The sequence below is a fragment of the Salvelinus fontinalis genome, chromosome 29 (genome assembly GCF_029448725.1).
Source record: "Salvelinus fontinalis isolate EN_2023a chromosome 29, ASM2944872v1, whole genome shotgun sequence".
Taxonomy (NCBI): domain Eukaryota; kingdom Metazoa; phylum Chordata; class Actinopteri; order Salmoniformes; family Salmonidae; genus Salvelinus; species Salvelinus fontinalis.
Genome location: NC_074693.1, coordinates 41854398 through 41871431, shown reverse-complemented (window position 1 = coordinate 41871431; position 17034 = coordinate 41854398). Strand labels below are relative to the sequence as shown.

The 17034-nt window shown below is 43.8% G+C and overlaps 1 protein-coding gene across 2 annotated transcripts in view; it reads right to left on the bottom strand.

Moving 5' to 3' along the window:
• Nucleotides 1-17034, bottom strand: part of LOC129827992 (BTB/POZ domain-containing protein KCTD8-like) — a 61987-nt gene that overhangs the window by 42743 nt on the left and 2210 nt on the right. Inside the window, exon 2 of one of the 2 annotated variants that reach the window (XM_055889375.1) lies at nt 8037-16972. The exons of the other annotated variant lie outside the window; for it this stretch is intronic. Within the exon in view, the coding sequence (XP_055745350.1) occupies nt 16860-16972 (113 nt within the window). The 3' untranslated portion in view covers nt 8037-16859. Of the gene's footprint in view, nt 1-8036; nt 16973-17034 lie in introns of those variants that run through there. 2 annotated transcript variants of the gene reach the window in all.

Genomic DNA, 17034 nt, shown 5'->3' with positions numbered 1-17034 from the left:
GGAAAGGCGGCCAAAGCAGGTGTTGGCTTTGGGGATGACCAGTGAGATATACCTGCTGGAGCGTGTGCTACGGGTGGGTGTTGTTATCGTGACCAGGGAGCTGAGAAGTTTATGAGAAGTTTAAGTTTATTTGCAGTTTATGTCTTAGACATGATAGTCTCTCTTGTATTTTTTGAATATTCATAATGTGCAAACCATGTGCCTGCACTGTAAAACATTTGTTATGTTTTAATTTTAATTTGACTGTAATATACCATTATGTTACCTATGGGCCTGTGACATTTCCTTGTAATGGCATATGAAAAGTGTATCAAATCATATTTAGAACAACAGCATGAAGTTACAACACATGTTGCCTATCTTTGAGCATAACAGCAGCTCTATGCTTATACTGTATTCAACAGGGGACACATCTGCTTTGTTAGCGCAGCGATGCTCTATCATTGCTCAGGAAGGAAGGCTTGATTCCTTCATAAATATCAATACAATGCCCTGTTGCAGAGAGGTCAATGATTTATGCAAGACTCTAGCAGGATCACACAGACGGATCAGTTTCGGAGAAGAGAAGTGTATACAGCAATGCCAACTTTTCCACCGTCAGGAAGAAAAGTTTTAGATGAAAATAACCCAACCGCCTCCTCAACCTCTTAACCAGTCAAGCATTTGTCAGCAGCAGCCGTAGCCTCGAACTCCTCAGGTGTCACGCAACACTTTTGCTTCGTCACCCTATCCATTACCCCCCTGCATGTTTATGCCCTCTAGCACAATTCACTTTCAAAAGTGTTCTACTATCATGGTGCATGGCGGGGGGGGGGGGGGGGGGGGGGGGGGGGGGGGGTTTAATGGCCCCCCTCCCACGGAGTGTTCTCACATACATCTTATGTTGGCATTTTGTTTTTCCCTTCAAAATACAACACCTCCCATGGAAGCATTTTGAATGACACCTCTGAGCTCTCTCTGCCACACCTTGGCATGATACAGGATTGTGAAAGTAGCCCTATCTTTAACTTGTAGCCGAGATCGATTGGCCAAGGTTCTATTGAAAGTATTTTACTCCGTTTAATTTTATTTTATTTTATGCTGGTTTATGTTGTGGATGTCATTGATCTTGTGCTATATATTGATGAAAAGGAAACCAACCAATATCTTGCTGGTGTATTGATATAAAGGAAAGCTTTTACAGTGCTTATTCAATCCTTGTCTCACGAAGAACAGACAACAGTTCAGTACAGTGATAGAGAATGTTACGGTGGTAATAGTTGAGGCTATAGATCATCCTTTAGACAAGAACTACTGAAAGAAGACAAACATTGAAACCATTTGTGTGTCTGCCTAGAAAAAACGCTCACGTGCTGGATAATTTTTTAAAACTTTTTATAGTACTGAAAACTACAAACTGAGATCTCTTTATCAGAACCCAAGTTATGAGCTTTTACTTTAGTCAAAAAGTAAAAAAGGGAGAAAACGGTATTCCATGATTCCATTCGGTTTCATTTGAATTCCATTGAGAGGCATGAAAGAAAAACACCAACACTCAAGTTGGATTATTTCAAAAGAGATTGTCACTATATTTAAAACAGCAACTGCTTGTGTTGTTTGCATTAAATAATCAATACTATATCTAATTATTATACTGACCAATAGCATGTAAATACATTTGAATTGGAGCAAAAATGATTTACATTTCATGGCGATAATGAAGAGTAAACAACAAATCCTTAAAAAAAAACTTTCACAATATATACACAACACTGGATGGCATGAAAGATAGCACAATGAGTCTGACGAGAATTAAAATACTGCTTTGTCAAGACAAGGCCCAAATCCCCGTCATCAGCGTGAAGAAATTATGGAGGAAAAGGGGGAGGAGGGCACGGTGCCTTGTAAGAACTCGCCGACAAGAAGGTAGGCAGGTAGCCTAGTGGTTAGACTGTTTGGCTAGTAACCGAAAGGTTGCTGGATGGAATCCCTGAGCTGATAAGGTAAAAATATGTTGTTCTGCCCCTGAAAGAGGCAGTTAACCCACTGTTCTACGGTAGGCTGTCATTGTAAATAAGAATTTGTTCCTGACTGACTTGCCTGGTAAAATAATCATTAAGAAAACACCACTACCCTCTGTATTATTGTCCAATGTGCAATCATTGGAAAACAAACTCTACGATTAAGACTATCCTACCAACAGGACATTAAAAACGGTAATATCTTACGTTTCCCCGAGACGTGACGGATAATATAGAGAAGGCTGGTTTCTCTGTAAATCGGCAGGACAGAGCAGCTATGTCTGGTAAGACGACGGGCGGGGGTGTGTGTCTATTTGTCAATAACTGCTGGGGCGCAATGTCTAATATGAAAGAAGTTTCGAGGTATTGCTCGCCTGAGGTAGAATAATTCATGATAAGCTGTTGGCCACACTATCTACCAAGAGTTCTCATCTATATTATTCGTAGCCATCTATTTACCACCACAAACCGATGCTGGCACGAAGACCGCACTCAATGAGCTGTACAAGGCCATAAGCAAACAAGAAAATGCTCATCCAGAAGAGGCGCTCCTAGTGGCCGGGGACTTTAATGCAGGCAAACATAAATCCATTTTACCTCATTTCTACCAGCATGTCACATGTGCAACCAGAGGAAAAAAACCTCTAGACCACCTTTACTCCACACACATTGACACATACAATGCTCTCCCTCGTCCTCCATTTGGCAAATCTGACCATAATTCTATGCTCCTAATTCCTGTTTAGAAGCAACAACGAAAGTACCTGTGACTCGCTCAATACGGAAGTGATCAGATGACGAAGATGCTACGCTACAGGACTGTTTTGCTAGCACAGACGGGAATATGTTCTGGGATTCATCCAGTGGCCTTGAGGAGTATACCTCCTCAGTCACCGGTTTCATCAATAAATGCATCGACAACGTCGTCCCCATTGTGACCGTACGTACATATCCCAACCAGACGCCATGGATTACAGGCAACATCCGCAACGAGCTAAAGACTGGAGCTGGCATTTTCAAGGAGAGGCTCACTAATCTGGACGCTTAAAAGAAATCCCGCTATGCGCTCAGACAAACCATCAAACAGGCAAAGCATCAATACAGGACTAAGATTGAATCCTACTACACTGGCTCTACGCTCATCGGATGTGGCAAGGTTTGAAAACTATTACGGACTACAAAGGGAAACCAAGCCACGAGCTGCCCATTGACACGAGCCTACCAGACGAGTAGGCTTTTATGCTCACTTCCAGGCAAGCAACAATGAAGCATGCATGAGAGCTTCAGCTGTTCAGGATGACTGTGTGATCACGCTCTCCGTAGCTGATGTCAGCAAGACCTTCACAAAGCCGTGGGGCCAGATGGATCACCAGGGCGTCTACTCAAAGCATGCGTGGACCAACTGGCATGTGTCTTCACTGACATGTTCAACCTCTCCCTGACCAAGTCTGTAATACATACAGTTGAAGTCGGAAGGTTACATACACCTTAGCCAAACACATTTAAACTCAGTTTTGAACAATTCCTGACATTTAATCCTAGTAAGAATTCCCTATCTTAGGTCAGTTAGGATCACCACTTTATTTTAAGAATGTGAATGTCAGAATAATAGCAGAGAGAATAATTTATTTCAGCTTTTATTTCTTTCATCACATTCCCAATGGGTCAGACGTTTACATACACTCAATTAGTATTTGGTTGCATTGCCTTTAAATTGTTTAACTTGGGTCAAACGTTTCCGGTAGCCTTTCACAAGCTTCCCACAATAAGTTGGGTGAATTTTAGCCCATTCCTCCTGACCACGCTGGTGAACTGAGTCAGGTTTGTAGGCCTCCTTGCTCGCACACGCCTTTTCAGTTCTGCCCACACATTTCCTATAGGATTGAAGTCAGGGCTTTGTGATGGCCACTCCAATACCTTGACTTTGTTGTCTTAAGCCATTTTGCCACAACTTTGGAAGTATGCTTGGGGTCATTGTCCATTTGGAAGACCCATTTGCGACCAAGCTTTAACTTCCTGACTGATGTCTTGAGATGTTGCTTCAATATATCCACATAATGTTCATCCTTCTGATGCCATCTGTTTTGTGAAGTGCACCAGTCCCTCCTGCAGCAATGCACCCCAACAACATGAGGCTGCCACCGCCGTGCTTCACGGTTGGGATGGTGTTCTTTGGCTTGCAAGCCCCCCCCTTTTTCCTCCAAACATAACGATGGTCATTATGGCCAAACAGTTCTATTTTTGTTTCATCAGACCAGAGGACATTTCTCCAAAAAGTACGATCTTTGTCCCCATGTGCAGTTGCAAACCGTAGTCTGGCTTTTTTTTATGGAGGTTTTGGAACAGTGTATTCCTACTTGCTGAGCGGCCTATCAGGCTATGTCTATATAGGACTATTTTTTACTGGTGGATATAGATACTTTAGTACCTGTTTCTTCGAGCATCTTCACAAGGTCCATTGCTGTTGTTCTGGGATTGATTTGCACTTTTCGCACTAAAGTACGTTCATCTCTAAGAGACAGAACGCCTCATTCCTGAGCTGTATGACGGCTGCGTGGCCCCATGGTGTTTATACTTGCATACTATTGTTTGTACAGATGAACGTGGTACCTTCAGGTGTTTGGAAATTGCTCCCAAGGCTGAACCAAACTTGTGAGGGTCCACAATTGTTTTCCGAGGTCTTTGCTGATTTCTTTTTCTTTTCCATTTTCCTAAGAGTTTGAAGGTAGGCCTTGAAATACATCCACAGGTACACCTCCAATTGACTCAAATGATGTCAATTAGCCTATCAGAAGCTTTTAAAGCCATGACATAATTTTCTGGAAATTTCCAAGCTGTTTAAAGGCACAGTCAACTTAGTGTATGTACACTTCTAACTCACTGGAATTGTTATGCTGATGAATGAGGACCCAAAAGCGACTTAACATAAACAGAGTCTTTATTCCAGTCTAAAACAAAACGGTACTCCTGGATATATCTTAGATGACACCTGCTCACACGCAGCATCTGATGAAGGCAAAAACACGACAGGGCGGAACCAGGACACAGAACAGCAAACCTCAAACAAAGATCCGACAAGGACAGAAGCGGAAAACAGAGGGAGAAATAGGAACTCTAATCAGAGGGCAAAATAGGGGACAGGTGTGAAAGATTAAATGAGGTAGTTTAGGAGAATGAGGAACAGCTGGGAGCAGGAACGGAACGATAGAGAGAGAGCAAGAGAGGGAGGGGAAGAGAGAGGGATAGAAAGAGGGAAAGAACCTACTAAGACCAGCAGAGGGAGACAAATGGAAGGGAAGCACAGGGACAAGACATGATACTCAAATGACAAAACATGACAGTACCCCCCCACTCACCGAGCGCCTCCTGGCGCACTCGAGGAGGAACCCTGGCGGCAACGGAGGAAATCATCAATCAACGAACGGTCCAGAACGTCCCGAGATGGAACCCAACTCCTCTCCTCAGGACCGTAACCCTCCCAATCCACTAAGTACTGGTGACCACGTCCCCGAGAACGCATGTCCATGATCTTCCGTACCTTGTAAATAGGTGCGCCCTCGACAAGGACGGGAGGGGAGGAGGGAAGACGAAAGGGAGCGCGAAGAAAAGGCTTGACACAAGAGACATGGAAGACAGGGTGGACGCGACGAAAATGTCGCGGAAGAAGCAGTCGCACAGCGACAGGATTGACGACCTGAGAGACACGGAACGGACCAATGAACCGCGGAGTCAACTTGCGAGAAGCTGTCGTAAGGGGAAGGTTACGAGTGGAAAGCCACACTCTCTGACCGCGACAATACCTAGGACTCTTAATCCTACGTTTATTGGCGGCTCTCACAGTCTGCGCCCTGTAACGGCAAAGTGCAGACCTGACCCTCCTCCAAGTGCGCTCACAACGTTGGACAAAAGCCTGAGCGGAGGGAACGCTGGACTCGGCGAGCTGGGACGAGAACAGAGGAGGCTGGTAACCAAGACTACTCTGAAACGGAGATAGCCCGGTAGCAGACGAAGGAAGCGAGTTGTGAGCGTACTCAGCCCAGGGGAGCTGTTCTGCCCAAGACGCAGGGTTTCGAAACGAAAGGCTGCGTAAAATGCGACCAATCGACTGATTGGCCCTTTCTGCTTGACCGTTAGACTGGGGATGAAACCCGGAAGAGAGACTGACGGAAGCACCGATCAAACGACAGAACTCCCTCCAAAACTGTGACGTGAATTGCGGACCTCTGTCTGAAACGGCGTCTAACGGGAGGCCATGAATTCTGAACACATTCTCAATGATGATTTGTGCCGTCTCCTTAGCGGAAGGAAGCTTAGCGAGGGGAATGAAATGTGCCGCCTTAGAGAACCTATCGATAACCGTAAGAATCACAGTCTTCCCCGCAGACGAAGGCAGACCGGTAATAAAGTCTAAGGCGATGTGAGACCATGGTCGAGAAGGAATGGGAAGCGGTCTGAGACGACCGGCAGGAGGAGAGTTACCTGACTTAGTCTGCGCGCAGTCCGAACAAGCAGCCACGAAACGGCGCGTGTCCCGCTCCTGAGTAGGCCACCAAAACCGCTGGCGAATAGAAGCAAGCGTACCCCGAACACCGGGGTGGCCAGCTAACTTGGCAGAATGAGCCCACTGAAGAACAGCCAGACGAGTAGAGACAGGAACAAACAGAAGGTTACTAGGACAAGCGCGCGGCGACGCAGTGTGAGTGAGCGCTTGCTTTACCTGTCTCTCAATTCCCCAGACAGTCAACCCGACAACACGCCCTTCAGGGAGAATCCCCTTGGGGTCGGTAGAAACCACAGAAGAACTAAAGAGACGGGATAAGGCATCAGGCTTGGTGTTCTTATTTCCCGGGCGATAGGAAATCACGAACTCGAAACGAGCGAAAAACAACGCCCAACGAGCTTGACGTGCATTAAGTCGTTTGGCAGAACGGATGTACTCAAGGTTCTTATCGTCAGTCCAAACGACAAAAGGAACGGTCGCCCCCTCCAACCACTGTCGCCATTCGCCTATGGCTAAGCGGATAGCGAGCAGTTCGCGGTTACCCACATCATAGTTGCGTTCCGATGGCGACAGGCGATGAGAAAAGTAAGCGCAAGGATGAACCTTATCGTCAGACTGGAAGCGCTGGGACAGAATGGCTCCCACGCCCACCTCTGAAGCGTCAACCTCGACAATAAATTGTTTAGAGACGTCAGGAGTAACAAGGATAGGAGCGGATGTAAAACGCTTCATGAGGAGATCAAAAGCTCCCTGGGCGGAACCGGACCACTTAAAGCAAGTCTTGACAGAAGTCAGAGCTGTGAGAGGGGCAGCCACTTGACCGAAATTACGAATGAAACGCCGATAGAAATTAGCGAAACCGAGAAAGCGCTGCAACTCGACACGTGACTTAGGAACGGGCCAATCGCTGACAGCCTGGACCTTAGCGGGATCCATCTGAATGCCTTCAGCGGAAATAACAGAACCAAGAAAAGTGACAGAGGAGACATGAAAGGCGCACTTCTCAGCCTTCACGTAGAGACAATTCTCTAAAAGGCGCTGGAGTACACGTCGAACGTGCTGAACATGAATCTCGAGTGACGGTGAAAAAATCAGGATATCGTCAAGGTAAACGAAAACAAAGATGTTCAGCATGTCTCTCAGTACATCATTAACTAATGCCTGAAAGACAGCTGGAGCATTAGCGAGACCGAACGGCAGAACCCGGTATTCAAAATGCCCTAACGGAGTGTTAAACGCCGTTTTCCACTCGTCCCCCTCTCTGATGCGTACGAGATGGTAAGCGTTACGAAGGTCCAACTTAGTAAAGAACCTGGCTCCCTGCAGCATCTCGAAGGCTGACGACATAAGGGGAAGCGGATAACGATTCTTAACCGTTATGTCATTCAGCCCTCGATAATCCACGCAGGGGCGCAGAGTACCGTCCTTCTTCTTAACAAAGAAAAACCCCGCTCCGGCGGGAGAGGAAGAAGGCACCACGGTACCGGCGTCGAGAGAAACAGACAGATAATCCTCGAGAGCCTTACGTTCGGGAGCCGACACAGAACAGCAAACCTCAAACAAAGATCCGACAAGGACAGAAGCGGAAAACAGAGGGAGAAATAGGAACTCTAATCAGAGGGCAAAATAGGGGACAGGTGTGAAAGATTAAATGAGGTAGTTTAGGAGAATGAGGAACAGCTGGGAGCAGGAACGGAACGATAGAGAGAGAGCGAGAGAGGAAGAGAGGGAGGGGAAGAGAGAGGGATAGAAAGAGGGAAAGAACCTACTAAGACCAGCAGAGGGAGACAAATGGAAGGGAAGCACAGGGACAAGACATGATACTCAAATGACAAAACATGACAGGAATTGTGATACAGTGAATTATAAGTTAAATAATCTGTCTGTAAACAACTGTTGGAAAAATGACTTGTGTCATGCACAAAGTAGATGTCCTAACCGACTTGCCAAAACTATAGTTTGTTAACAAGAAATGTGTGGAGTGGTTGAAAAATGAGTTTTAATGACTCCAACCTAAGTGTATGTAAACTTCTGACGTCAACTGTATATGTTTTAAAAAGACCACCATAGTCCCTGTATCCAAGAAAGCAGAGGTAACCTGCCTAAATGATTACAGCCCCGTAGCACTCGTGTCGGTAGCAATGAAGTGCTTTGAAAGGTTGGTCATGGCTCACAAACACAATCATCCCGGAAACCCTAGACCCACTCCAATTTGGATACCGCCCCAACAGATCCACAGATGACGCAATCTCAATCGCACTCCACATTTTCCCACCTGGACAAAAAGAACGCCTTTGTGAGAATGCTGTTCATTGACTATAACTCAGCGTTTAACACCATAGTGCCCACATAGCTCATCATTAAGTGATGGACCCTAGGACTAAACACCTCCCTCTGCAACTGGATCCTGGACTTCCTGACGGGCCGCCCCAGGTCGTAAGGGTAGGCAACAACACATCTGCCAAGTGTGCTTAGTCCCCTCCTGTACTCCCTGTTCACCCACGACTGCGTGGCCAAGCACGACTCCAACACCATCATTAAGTTTGCTGGCGACACAACAGTGGTAGGCCTGATCACCGACAGAGACAGCCTATAGGGAGGAGGTCAGAGATCTGGCAGTGTGGTGCCAGGACAACAACCTCTCCCTTAATGTGATCAAGACAAAGGAGCTGATCATTGACTATAGGAAAAGGAGGGCCAAACAGGCCTCCATTAACATCGACGGGGCTGAAGTGGAGCAGTCAAGAGTTTCAAGTTCCTTGGTGTCCATATTACCAACAAACTATCATGGTCCAAACACACCAAGACAGTTGTGAAGAGGACACGACACCAATTCCCCCTCAGGAGACTGAAAAGATTTGTCATGGGTCCCCAGATCCTCAAAAAGTTATACAGCTGCACCATCAAGGGCATCCTGACCGGTTGCATCACTGCCTGGTATGGCAACTGCTTGGCATCCGACCGTAAGGCGCTACAGATGGTGTTGCCTACGGCCCAGTATATCACTTGGGCCAAGCTTCCTGACATGCAGGACCTATATACTAGGCGTGACAGCTACCGCACGTCAAGCGGTACCAGAGCGCCAAATCTAGGACCAAAAGGCTCCTTAACAGCTTCTACCCCCAAGCTATAAGACTGCTCTACATTTAATCAACTGGCCACCCGGACTATTTACATTGACCCCCTCCCCCCATTTGTTTTTACACTGCTGCTAATCGCTGTTTATTATTTATGCATAGTCACTTTACAAATTACCTCGACTAACCTGTACCCCTGCACATTGACTCAGTACCGGTACCCCCTGTATATAGCCTTGTTATTGTTATGTAATTTTCTTGCGTTACTTAAAAAAAAAAAAAAAAAAATTTAACTTTAGTTTATTTAGTAAATATTTTCTTGAACTGCATTGTTGGTTAAGGGCTTGTAAGTAAGCATTTCACGGTATTCGAAGCCTTGAATTCGGAGCATGTGACAAATAAAATGTGATTTGATGTCCTAAAAAGATTTCAGACACCTTTCATTCGTTAGGGGAAAGGGGGGAACCTAGTTCGTTGTCCAACTGAATGTATTCAACTGAAATGTGTCTTCCACATTTAACCCAACTCCTGCCTTAATTAATCGACATCTACGGTGCCTGGGGAACAGTGGGTTAACTGCCTTGCTCAGAGGCAGAACGACATATTTTTACCTTGTCAGCTCAGGGATTCAATCCAGCAACCTTACGGCTCAACGCTCTAAACACTAGGCTACCTGCTGCCCCCTTTCAGTTCCCTGGCATCGCACATAGGCCTAATGAGTCCAAAGTTTTCACAGAAGCTTCATGGACAATTATACTGTCCAATGAAAAGAATGTCTGTTGACTGTTTTGCTGCTTCTGATATTTTAATAAAACATTGTTTATAGGCTACTGATTAGGCTACTGTGTGTCTCCGCTGGCAAAATCGATGCCATAACTAATTACATTACTGCTAAGACCAGCTTTTGGTGAGCAAATTGGCATTTTTAAGGACACACCTCAAATATTTCCACCCCTCCCACCTTAGTTCAAGCGAGCTGATATCCAACCCAAATAGCAGAGAGCTGGCTTTGCCAAAGAGCGAGCGTTTGACATTAGTGCTGCCTTAACAACAGCCGAAAATAGAGCCCCTTGGTTTCATTGGAAGAGAAATGATTGAAGGATCGAAAACTGCCTGAGGGCAGATAGATGGGTTTTTTGTTGGGTGTATCTAGGGGTGAGGTATGTCTGGGGAATAGGGAATGATTTGTGGAGGGGGGGACTGCTCCAATCTAAACAGATTGGACCATTCTAATCGATACAAATAAATACTGAGAAAGAGGGGAGTGTGTGTGCGTGTTTGTGCGTACGTGGTGTGTCTGTGTGGATGTATGCTATGTGTGCTTGTGTATCATTGTGTATGTGTGTCTGAATGTGTGTTTGTATACCTGCAAAGACTTCAGGGGACTGAAAGGTGTTCATGAAGACAAAATGCTCAGTCTACATTATGACTGTCTACAGTTCCAGACATTTTGCTCCCTGACTTGTTGCCAGACCCCTGTCTCACCTCCCCCAGTCACGTTTCCCTGCTGCTAATGAAGAACTCTTGGCTTGGTCCCATTGGACGTGAAGGCTTTGACGGAAAGGGGAGGCTTGACGGGGGGAGAGCAGGCACACAGGGGCAGGGGGCAGCGGGGTCGACAGGGCCTGTCGGCCGGCTTTAGTGTGATGTGTTGCTGCCCCGTGGGAGCTGGCTGCCTAGTTATCTTTTGTCAGGTTGTAGAACACGTCCAAGGGGCCTGGGAAGGTGGAAGATTATATATTTCTGCTTGTCAGTGGCAACTCCATTGAATATTTATTTTGTTTTTGTGAGGTGTGATTATCAGCCATTGCTTTTTGAAAAAAGTAAGTGTATAATTACTATTGCATTTTTAAAAAATCATCAAACATAAGACTACCAAAATTGACAAAGCAAACTCTGCTACTTCAAGGACATTGAATGTTGTCCATTGCCCTAGAATGTGAGCACTAATAAACGTGATGTGGCCCACAATAAGCGTTCAGATATCGGCGCCGTTCATTGTTGGAAATGTCACAGGAAGGCCAAAAAGATCATCAAGGACAACAACCACCCGAGCCACTGCCTGTTCACCCCGCTATCATCCAGAACGCGAGGTCAGTACAGGTGCATCAAAGCTGGGACCGAGAGACTGAAATACAGCTTCTATTTCAAGGAAATCAATCTGTTAAAAAACTAGAACTAGCACATTAGAGGTTGCTTTCTATATACATTGTCTGGAAATCACTGCCCACTTTAATAAATGGAACGCTAGTCACTTTAGTAATGTTTACATATCTTGCATTACTCATCTCATATGTTTACACTGTATTCTATGCTATTCTATTGTTGTCTATGCTGCTCTGACATTGCTCGTCCATATATTTATATATTGTTAATTCCATTCCTTTACTTACATTTGTGTGCATTAGCTATATGTTATGCAATTGTTAGATATTACTTGTTACATCTTACAGCACTGTCGGAGCTAGAAACACAAGCATTTCGCTACACCCGCAATAACATCTGCTAAACACGTGTATGTGACAAATAACATTTGAAATTATTTGAATTGGGGATTTTATTTGGGGTGTGAAGTTGGGATCCATAACATTAGGAAAAATCCTTATCTGAAAACTGTTATCTTTGTTTTTCCCCCACAAAATTAAAATCACAGTGCAGTTATCACAAAACATTAGTTTCCGTGTTAGGCCTATAGACAAACTAGATATTAGGCTAACGGCCTGGGGAATGTTGTAAAATGTGATAAAACCAGAGAGGCATGCATTTGTGAGGCATGCATGTCAAGAAATTACGAGATACAGGTTACCAAGAAATGTTTTCTGCCTGCCTGTCTGCCCCCTCCTCTCTCTCCCTCGATCTGGCTCGCCTCCGCTTTGCTAATGATGCTAGTGTGTGTTCAGTCTTCGGTCTTTTGAGTGCAGAATATCCTAGCCGATTCATTGATGACAGGCCCTGCTTTACTGAATTTGCGAGACATTGCAAGCCAAGAAATGACAAGATACAGCATTCCATTGCAAGTCACAGCTTTTGATAGGCCTACAGTGGCTCTTCCTTTAAAAGTTTTGAGTTTATGACCTGACCTTTTGTGGTAGATGGTGTCAGATTGTGGTAAATTGCGTAATTCTGGCAACAATAGCTGACACTTAAATAACGTGGCATAGAATTCTGCAGCACCCCACAAGCTGTGCTGCAGTGCGCCACATCTTTTAAATGAAGAACCACTGTAGTGCACTGTTCTGACTGTCTGCCTGTGGCCGACCTGCCGACCTGCCCCACTCGCTCTCCATACCTTGCTCGATATGAAGGATGCAAGTGTTTGTGTTCTCAGAAGTACGGCAACTAATCTCCTCCATTAAAAAAATACTAAATCTTCGAAGTCGATTCCAAGAGAAATCAAATGTTGACACCCCGAAATGGGAGTCGACACCTGGAGTAACTATGGCTTATTTATTGCCTTACCTCCCTGATCTTACTACATTTGCATACACTGTAGATTCTTCTATTGTGTTATTGACTGTACCTTTGTTTATCCCATGTGTTAACTCTGTGTTGTTGTTTTTGTCGCACTGCTTTGCTTTATCTTGGCCAGGTCGCAGTTCTAAATGAGAACGTGTTCTCAACTGGCCTACCTGGTTAAATTAAGGTGAAGAAAAAAATAATAATCTACTCTCCACCACTACTCATCTTCCTTAAGTTTGGAAAACCCTTTAGTTTATTGTAATGTAAACATATATGATTACTGAAGGCAAATACGGATGTTCATTTCCATTTTTTTTTTTTTTTAATTTACATGTTAGCTAGCTAGCATGCCCAATGCAATATGGAACTTCCATTTGTTGGCCCACTCAAGATAACATTCTACAGATCAATTAAATCAGGCTGGTTTACACACAAAATGATTAGTTAGCTAGCTAGTAACGCAGTGCTATAAAGCTGTCATTTACAATCAGCGATTGTATTGGAAAGTAATGGAGCTAATGTTTTGTCCATTCATAACGAGGTTCACATTTTATTGCCTATGTAATTTGCGTGCCTTGATGGTGGTTAATAATTACTTTGCCAAATTGTTTATATTAACACTCCTGCAAGATATTTTTTATTTTTGGTATCAAACAATCGATATCCTATGTTAAACTTGTTGAAAACGAGTGGCAGTTTAGGTAATTTTTTGTCCTTTTTGAGCCGCATCCCATTCCATGCTACGCCCTGCCACTCGCCTTCACGCCCCTCAAAGATGTAAAAGGATTGTAAAGATGTAGATTAAATGTTTATCAATACAGTTACACCAATCCACTGCTTGTGTCACGTTCCTGACCTGTTTTCTGTTATTTTTGTATTTGTTTAGTTGGTCAGGACGTGAGTTGGGGTGGGCATTCTATGTTTTGTGTTTCTATGTTTAGGTCGTTTGTAATTAGCCTTATATGGTTCTCAATCAGGGACAGGTGTTTGACGTTTTACTCTGATTGAGAACCATATAAAGGTAGGCTGTTCACACTGTTTGTTTGTGGGTGGTTGTCTTCCGTGTCTGTGTATGTGCACCACATGGGACTGTTTCGTTTTGTCGTTCGTGTATGTAGTCTGTTCCTGTTCGTGCGTTCTTCATCATTTTGTAAGTGCTCATAGTTCAGGTCTGTCTACGTTCGTTTGTTATTTTGTAATTTGTTGAAGTGTTTTCGGTTTTCGTCTTTTCTTTAATAAACTTCATTATGTCAAACAATCACGCTGCGCTTTGGTCCAATCCCTACTCCTCCTCTTCATCCGAAGAGGAGGAGGACGACCGTTACAGCTTGTAAATCTTTGAGGGTTGTGTGAACGAGGGCACAGGCAAGAAGGGGTGCGAATTTAGCCTGAGGACTCAAACTAAATTATTCCGTTACTCTGTCGTTCGCTGCATGCTTTAGTCTGAGACTGCCAGCATTGAAGTCGTTTGTGGGGCATTGTATAAAACAAAGTCATCAGCGATTGGATTGTCTCCAACCAATCAGACTATCAAAGCCAATGACACATTTTCAAACTGCCGCTTCACCCGCATGTGTTCTAGCTCAACCCATTGGTTTTTGGACCAATCAGACGCCCCACATTTGTTTGCATTCGGTGAAGGGTCAGGAGGTACTCAGATCCAGACTCACTGAGTATGGTTACATGTACCCAATTATGTGATTATTGTGGATAGCCAGATTAATAAAATAGTTCAATTAAAATGTTTACATGCAAGAAGAAAGATTTCCCTGACAATCCTGTTAACATGGACACTTCTGAAATCAGGCTACCTGATGGCACTCTGATAAATGCAGAAAATCGGCAATCAAATACATTTTCTACTACAGCGACCATGTTTTTTTTGGGAAGCATATTTGATTCTGAATTCGGACATAGAACGTTTGTATGTGAAAACTACTTCTAAAAGAGATACATTCAGTTGTTCCGAACTCACTTCACTTGCACTAAAGAGGGAGGCACGCTCAGCTGGGGCTAGCACATGTGTAGATCAACTACACAGCTGGAAGATTGCTCAGAAAACAGGTGTTTTATTTGGCGTATGCTTACTTCGATTGACCTTAAGTCGATTAATAGTAAGCGGTTTAAATTAGTATGTTTACATGCACAGTAATAATTTGATATTAAACTGATTATGGTCATGTAAACACCTTACTTTGCTCATCTTAAATCTGCATGAGGTCATAATCGAAGTAAGCATATGCCGATTTAAAACACCTGGTTTTCTTGCAAAGCATGTAAAGGTTTTAAAATAACTATTTTATTAACCTGACTAGCCACAATAATCGCATTATTGTGTGCATGTAACCGTGCTCAATGACTATTGCATTATCTGCCTACTGACATAATCAGTTTAATATCGAATTATTACTGTGCATTTAAACATACTTAAATGAGGGAGTTATTTTATGCCGGCTTGGGTTGAACCTGGCAAAGGCCCCTCGTGTCATCGGTGAAAGTGGAGAGGGAGGAGCGCCCTTCTCAAATTGAATAGTAATCTACGCCCGCTTGGTCATTTTGTCAACAAGGCAGCATCGTGCATCCTCCAGAAACACACATCTCTTTTCCATAAAATAAATGTTTGCATTTTCTAACTATTTCGTTTTCATTATCTAATATATTATCAACGGTAGGCTATACCTTGGTTTTTGAGAACGCGCCTCACACATACAATTTACAGGAGCCTAGTATTTTTAGTTTGAGGAGAAGTGTGATGCGTAAAGGACTATACTCATAGAAGCCAATTACAACAATGTTGACTGTCAACACTCCAAACCTATTGAGCATATACACAGGATGTTTTTTTATGTTCACGACTACAAGGTTCACAGGCACAAACATAGCATTTTTCCTGTTCCATGTTTATAATTTCATCTGCTATTTCTGGAGAAGTGCAAATATGACCTATAGGATGGTTCCATGATGTTTATAAAACATTACATTCATGAGCAGTATAACAGTGAGTGGACATTCCCCCTTTGTCTTTATATTGCATCTTTGTCCAGCTCCTGTGAAATGTTGGATGTGCGTAAAACCCTCCATAGTCTATGTTGCCTTCTCTGTATTATGTGCGGGGGAGCACGGGGAGCAATTAGGATATCTGTAACCGTATTCAAACAACCTATTTAAAACAAGTTGTTTCGTTTTTTTCTGAATTTGTTTATTATCATACACTGTCTCTTTAGGCCTTATCGATATTCAAAATCAAATCAAATTTTCTTTGTCACATACACGTGTTTAGCAGATGTTATTGCGGGTGTAGCGAAATACATGTGTTTCTAGCTCCAACAGTGTAGTAATATCTAACAAGTAATACCTAACAATACACACAATCTGAAGTAAAGGAATGGAATTAAGAATATATATATATATATTTGGATGAGCAATGTCAGTGGCATAGACTAAGATACAGTAGATTAGGATAGAATACAGTATATACATATGAGAAGAGTAATGCAAAATATGTAAACATTATTAAAGTAACTAGTGTTCCATCATTAAAGTGGCCAGTGATTTCAATTGTATGTATATAGGCAGCAGTCTCTAATGTGCTAGTGATTGCTGTTTTTCAGTCTCTTTGTCCCAGCTTTGATGCACCTGTACTGACCTCGCCTTCTGGATGATAGCGAGGTGAACAAGCAGTGGCTCGGGTGGTTGTTGTCCTTGATGATCTTTGTGAGGGTTTTAGGTGCCAAACCAAATTTCTTCAGCCTCCTGAGTTTGAAGAGGCACTGTTGCGCCTTCTTCACCACACTGTCTGTGTGGGTGGACCGTTTCAGTTTGTCAGTGATGTGTACGCCAAGGAACTTGAAGCTCTCCACCTTCTCCACTGCTGTACCGTTGATGTGGATAGGGGGGTGCTCCCTCTGCCGTTTCCTTAAGTCCACGATCAGCTCCTTAGTTTTGTTGACATTGGGTGAGAGGTTATTTTCTTGGCACCACACTCCCAGGGCCACTC